The sequence below is a fragment of the Lycium ferocissimum genome, chromosome 10 (assembly GCF_029784015.1).
Source record: "Lycium ferocissimum isolate CSIRO_LF1 chromosome 10, AGI_CSIRO_Lferr_CH_V1, whole genome shotgun sequence".
Classification (NCBI taxonomy): domain Eukaryota; kingdom Viridiplantae; phylum Streptophyta; class Magnoliopsida; order Solanales; family Solanaceae; genus Lycium; species Lycium ferocissimum.
In genome coordinates this window covers 36069934-36076910 of record NC_081351.1, presented here as the reverse complement: position 1 = coordinate 36076910, position 6977 = coordinate 36069934, and the positions used below count along the sequence as shown (strand labels likewise).

The window sequence follows — 6977 nt, the reverse complement described above, 5'->3', positions numbered from 1 at the left end:
TGTTAAGTAAACAAATCTCAATACTTATTCAATTAGAGTTAGTTTAGTCAAATTAACTATTTTTGTCTGCAGAGTTAGTATTTTCTTAACGAGAGTATTATTTCTTGTCGTATTATAATTGTCACACACCAGTAATCTGAGCAATTTGAATAATAAGCTTACAATAGTATCAAGAAAAAAAAAGTAAGGCAAACAATAAAATAGGATTATCAAATATGAGTAATAAGTAAATGCAAGATAAGAAAAAAAAATTACAATGCGATCACATAAAATTAATCGTTACGTAAAATGATATATTTCATCGTTGCACGACAACAAATTTCACAATACGATACAATAAAAATTAAGTAAAAATCAAACCAAATATTGTACTTAAATTAACAACCATCCAACAATTTGTTAATGTGATGAACTCTATTATATAGCTACATAAATGTCTATTACTTATTCTAGGCTAAAAGTTTTAAAGATCTTTCTTTTTAAGAAAAAAATTATATCTAATCAAAGTGCATCACATAAAATATAATTGGTTTTTATTTACTCTATTTGTTACTATTACCTCCGTTGTATTTGACCCAAAAAAAAAAAAAAGGTACAAACAGCTATGGGAATAGTACAATTGAAAGAAGCGCGTATGGCGCTGACGAGATCATTGGCCAAATGGGACATGAAACAGTGTTTCATTTGTGATTGTGAGTGATGCTCAGAACTCAGAAGTAGTATTAATTAAGTAATTAAAGATGATTACTGAATTTAATACATCTTTATGCTTAAAGGTAAGAGGGGTTGCATTAATGTATTCCACCTCCCATACCGTACACGTGGCCCACCAAACTCAATGATCAGTCTAGTAGGGGTCCACCCTTTTCAGATGATTTGGACCAAATTTGCTAAAGGACCTCAACTTTGTAGCTTAAGCACTTTGATGTATGTGTCTTACCTAATTTGCTCTGTCAGTGTCTAGTGAACCTCTTACTGATTGCTTTCTATTTCTTCTTTTTTCTTAATTGTACATAAATTGTCGTTCATCTTTTATTTTGTTGCATTCAAGTCACTAAACAAGTATTTCATAACCACAAAGTCATTTAATTTTGCTGAGGTATATCATATTAAATGTTTTATATTTTCTTTTAATTATTTTCTGTGATAATTAGGCAAAATCGAATAATTTTTTTAATTATAACAGATATTTTAGTGACTTCAATGATAGTTTGGTAAAGTTAAATAAAGTTCGGCACAATTAAATAGTTTAATGACTTTAGCGCAATAACGTGAAAGTTTGAGTGATCGACTATTATATTTGTGTGTTTATTAAGTTGTCCATACTCATTAATTATGTCAGATGTGTCCATCAGAAGTAGTCTTCAAACGCATAGGATGGCCAAGAATCAAGATTGAAAGATGCTTGAGCCTGTCCTTATTGTTAGGTCACTTTCCATGTATTTCTCTTGCACTGTAGTCACTTTTTTTCCTCCCAAGGCCTGAGAACCTTTTTTTTTTTTTTTTTTTCTCTTTTTGAAAGTGAAAAGCAAACCATTCTAAAAACACAGAATAAAATCCTCCTAATGAACCCATGATTGACAAGTAAATAGTGCTCTTTTACTCCTTCAAAGGATTGATGTCAATTTCCAAATAAGCTATAGTAATACTCATGTATCATATCTTGCTAAGTGAAAGATCAAGAACGAAGTTTGACTTGTGAATAAGAGTAGAAGGTATATAAAATTTTAAAATTTTAAGAAGCAAGTAGGAAAAACAAAAATAGTGTGATGGTCCACTTATCCTACAAATGTTTAGACAAAAAGAAAAGGCAAGTCTTGCTTCCCATCACTTGTTCAATTTGCATACTCAGATCCCACTTTGCGCTAAATAGGGTTTGTTTTTTTACCATATCCCTGCTAGAGAAAAAATATCAGCATGGAAAGCTGATTTCTCCTCATTATTACACGCCAGTCATCCAGAAGAAACACACACACACATTGAACTCTTTTGAGTTTCCCTTTCTTTAAACTCAAATAAAAGGGGTTGTGACAAATCATCAAGTCAAACCAATCCGTTAGTGATTGGTCCCACTTTGAATTCCTACTCAATACAGATCAAGAATGCTGCAGCATATGAACAGTATGCAGATAACACAGCAGGCTCCTCAAGACTCTCATCCAAAAAAATCAGATTTTGTTCAATGAATGAATTATCATAAAAGGTGCATCAGCAAAATATTAGGGCTGTGCTGTCCTATCCTTTCCTCTCCACTACAAGGGCTCCTCCAGAGAAAAAATAAGGGGTATTCATCAGGCTGGAAAGGTAGAGAGGATAAGACTTCATAAATGGATCCCACAAAGAGAGGGAGTGTGAAGGAGAGGGAGAGAGGGTCCAGCATTTTGTACTTGCACAAGGCTTTCCACACATCATTTATGGTCTTCTCACTATCAAGCTGATCATTCCACATAAAGAAAAGGCAAGACAAACACAAACTAGTAGCATTCTGGTCCATGCATATTTGGCATTTATTACCCATCTCACATCTCTTCTAACAATAACAACAATAATAAATTCAACAGTCAGGTGCTAAGAACAACACATCCTGGAAAAGAACAAATATTTCTAGAAAGCGAGATGGAGAGATATCCACTGCAGTATCCTTCTGAGCATTAGGCTAATCACCAACTAAAAACGCTTCAACTCTAAAACTAACAATGAAACAAAAAATAAGACGGGGCTCAATTGTATGAAATGACGATCCAGTACCCCGACCGAGCATGCATGTGTATTCCATGTGTTTGTTGATTCTGAATAGCCCAGTTCTCCTCATTGAGCTGCAATGTGATCCCTGCCAGTATGCGATTTGGAATATCTACCCTTAATGTGGCCTTAGCAACCACTCCACTTGCTAATTGAAAGGGCTCCATGAATATGAAGAAAAAGAAAAGTGAACAGAAAAGATTACTGATACAACAACATTTGTCTTCTCAACTGCTTTGCTGGATAAACCAATCTCTGTACTGAACCATATACACTGACATCCATGGAGACCAGCATTGAATATGGTATAGATTGCTCACTGTCTTTGCAAGTGGTGCACCATTTGTTTTCGACTTGCACCTTCATATGGCAGATTTCCGGAGAGCATCTCATCTCTTCCCAAGAAAATAGTTAATCATTCTTAAAGGCCCCAATTAAATTCCTGTCTTCTAAAAAGGTCACAGTATTTGCACAAATGATGGTACATCAGCCCTCGGTCCATCAAGAGACCGATACATGTACAATGTATTGACATGCTCACTAGTCTCACTCCCTTCTTCATCATCCGAACCAATCACTTCCACTACTAGACGGGGTAATTGGCGAGCAATCTCCTGACAACCTTCTAGAGTTACTCTACAAGATGACAGCCAAAGGAACCTCATGTTGTAATAGTGGTGTAAACCAGAACGCAATGCCAAATCTCCAAATGGGCAATCCCTGATCTCTAACTTCTGCAACTTAGGGCAGCCCTCAAGCACATACTTAAGAGCCAAGTCGCTGTTTCCAGCAAAAGCAACTGATAATGTTCGGACTAGTTTCCCGTATTGTCCAATGTAACTGAATGCCTTATCAGTCAGTAAACCAGATACAGCGAGTCTAGTAAGCTTCTTACAGTTCTTGACAATAGCCCCAAATCCTTCATCCATTGGTTCACCAGTAACATGGTCAGGCAAGTGTCGACCCATAATGCATAGTCGGAATACCACAAGGTCTGGGCAGTTCTTTGACATAGCTATAACAGCTGCATTTGTCATTCTTTGGCAGAAATATAAGATGGACTGAAGTTTACTGCAACCCTCGGAAATTGCAAGGAGACCTACTTCAGAAACAGGGGCGTCTGCATCTTCCCGAGCTTCGATAGGGAAAACCCGAATCTCCCGCAGATCCTTACATGTCGCAGCAACTGCCTCAAGTCCTTCATCACATACAGAATCAAATACCTGAAAGATCAAAACTTGAGCTTAATATAATGATATTACAGACTACCATCACTCTATAAAAGAAGGGATAATTACATTTTTGGACCGCTCAATAGAATAATAGCCAGCAAAAGTATATGTTTTGTATATTAAGTATAAATATATGTATTGTATACATATAATATACATAAGCAGTGTATAGGTATTGTATAATTTGGCTAGCGTCCATAATTAATTTCGGCCAAAGGGCCAAAAATGAAAAGGCCCTAAAAAGAACATTAAACAAATTCAAACCACATACCCACAATACTTGGAGCTTATGGCAGCGGCTAATGACAGATTTGAATTGTTCAGTATTAATGTTGGCAGCAAAGCTGAAATTAAGAGAGGTCAGATTTCCACAAACTGGATAGATTGCAGGCAGATATTCTGGAGCAATTTCCCTGAAACCAGAGAGACAAACAATGGATTTGCAGGCAGCAAATGCCGAAGCATAATCAGGATCTGGTTCATCATTGACCAATGAGTTGCCAAATGAGCCTGTTCCAAGATTGGTAAGCTGTGGAGCTCGAACCATCAACCGGTACAGTTGGGTGATAGAAACAAATCGATTCAACCTTAGTCTCTTCAAACTAGGTGACCTGATTACTAGCCTCTCCAACGCCTCGAAATCAATAGGGCATTCAACACAATCAAAGGTCAATGACTCCAAACAGGTCTTGTTCTCAGGGAAGTAGGAAATCCAGTCCACTTCATCGTCCGATACCTCAGACTCAATCAGATCAAGCACTCTAATTTGCCTGCAGTAAAAACCTTCCATTATACACAAGCAAATCACACTACTAGCAACACCCATATCTCACAAGTCCAATACAACAAGTCACTACATCCAAACTCAAGGATTACAACTTTAATGCTAGTGTGACCTCAAGAAACATCATTTAAGTTCCAAATGCAGAAATTAAACAGTTAAACAATAACCCAATCACATAACTAATACAAACACCAGCACAAATTCAAATAACATAATATATATACACTACTAGTTAAGCTCTAAATTTCCATAAAAATCAAAACTTTACCAAAAAGGGTATGCAAAAAAAAAAAAAAAAAAAAAACAGATCTTACTAACCTGCAATCACGTGCAACAATAGCAAGTCCACTAGTACCAAAACCTTCACAACAAACAAGAACAAGCTCTTTGAAACTAGGAAAACAACGAGCAAGCAAAGCAAGATCATCATCAGATACACTCATCCTTTTAAGGTACAACTTCTCAAGCCCCCGGTACGACTCAGCCAAAACATTCCCCCAAGGACTAAAGTTTGCACCCCAATCAGGTGGCAGCAAACTAAAATCAGCAAACCTAGGTTTCCCTTTAATAACCACAGAAGTAACCCGTTTAAACCGGGTGGTGACCCGAACCGGAGAGACAGCATAACAGTTACCAATAAAGATTTCGGATCTGGTAAGTGCTTCAGCTCTATACCAAGATTTACTGACAAGGGAAGCAGAGTTACGGTCACGTCGATGAGTAAGGAAACAGAGAACGTTTTCTAAGACATTTTCAAGAACTTGATCTGGAAACGCGCCGCCGTTGACGGCGGCGTTTGAGCAACAGTTTCTTGATTTTCCGGTGGTGGTGAGATCTGAAGGACGGTGGTGGTCCTCATCTTCAGACATAGTCTCACTACTACCACCACCACTCATGTGGGGTGGGTGTTAGATTTGTGGGAAGTGTTTTGTTGAGTTGAGTTTCTTTGAAATCTTGAAATGAAATGAATAATTTATTTATAAACAAAATAATAAAACCAACCCTTAGTTAATATATATTTTTTTTTTATAGATCTAGGAAGGGGTTGAGGAATATGAAAAGGAAGGGTTTTTTTTAAGGCTTAATAGGGTGTAGTAGTAGTACTATGGGGGTGGGGGTATTTCGGGGGATGAGGTGGGTGGTAGATTTATGGGAAGTGTTGAGTTTCTCTGAAATCTTGAAATGAATATAATTTATTTATACACAAAAAAAAAAAAAAAAACCCTCATCCTTAATAAATTTTTTTTTTTTTTTTTTTTTTTTTTTTTTGGAGATCTAGGAAGGATTGAGGAAGATGAAAAAGAAGGGTTTTTTTAGCTAGGCTGAAGAGAGTGAAGTGGTAGAACTATGGGCGTGGGGTGGGGTGGGTGGTAGCATTGGGATTCTCCAATGGCTTTCTTTGAAGGAAAATGGTAAGCCTGCAAAATTCAATGGCTCACCACACATCTGCTCCTTCATTATTTGAGGGGGCTTTTTCTTTAAGACATGCTTTTGTCTTTTTCTTTTGCCATTTCTTTTGGATTTTGGTGTTGTTCCCTTGGTTTTTAGAGGAAAAGAAATTTGAAAAATGTTTTTTGCAAAAATTGCATGTTTTGAAATAATTTTGAAGAATACTTTTTACTATTTGGAAAAATTATTTTCAAATAGTCAAGCTTTGTCTAATCAGTATTGTTATTATTACTCCCCTATTATCTTATTCTTCAATCTAAATATTACCTGGTGTTTTATTTGCTTTTCGTTTACCATGTTAGTTGTTGTTGCTATTGTTCCCTTCTCCTTTTTTTGTGGCATAGCTTCTACTGTATTTTTTTTCATACTTGATTTTGATATGCATTAGTTGAGCCGAGAGTATCGGGGAAACAGTCTTTCTACCTTCACAAGGTAGAGGTAAAACCGAAGACAATCCATCCTCTGCATTCCCACTTGCATGAAATTATATTTTAGAGATGTTATTGTTGTTATATTTGATTTTATGTTAATTTTGAAAAAAATTGTGTTTGATTAGCTTTTCTATTATGACTTTTGGAATACTACTTTATTAGGTATTTTATTTTGAATATCTAATGTTGTATTTAATTTTGGAAAAAAGCAAACATGCAGATTTTTCAAAGCATACGTCTTGATCATATGCTGTATACATGTTAGGGGTTAATGCCAAAGCTTGTTTGGTGAGAAACTGAGAGGAACCCCTTTGTCTTTTGGCTATTTGCCTTTAGGGG

General features: G+C 36.2%; 1 protein-coding gene across 1 annotated transcript; it reads right to left on the bottom strand.

Annotated features, from left to right (window-relative positions):
- Positions 1–2467: 2467 nt before the first annotated feature.
- On the bottom strand, positions 2468–6184 carry LOC132033655 (transport inhibitor response 1-like protein). Its single transcript, XM_059423687.1, has 3 exons — positions 5077–6184; positions 4246–4744; positions 2468–3965 (listed from the first exon to the last, which is right to left on the bottom strand). The coding sequence occupies exons 1-3, from the start codon at positions 5652–5654 to the stop codon at positions 3201–3203; spliced, it is 1842 nt and encodes a 613-aa protein (XP_059279670.1). The 5' UTR covers positions 5655–6184; the 3' UTR covers positions 2468–3200.
- Positions 6185–6977: the final 793 nt, after the last annotated feature.

Bases quoted from the DNA above. Each gene is read 5' to 3' on its own strand.
- LOC132033655 (XM_059423687.1), bottom strand. From the start codon at position 5,654: ATGAGTGGTGGTGGTAGTAGTGAGACTATGTCTGAAGATGAGGACCAC. The intron at 4,745-5,076 runs GTTAGTAAGATC...TTTTTACTGCAG, and splicing joins ATTGTTGCACGTGATTGCAG to GCAAATTAGAGTGCTTGATC. The intron at 3,966-4,245 runs GTATGTGGTTTG...TTGATCTTTCAG, and splicing joins ATAAGCTCCAAGTATTGTGG to GTATTTGATTCTGTATGTGA.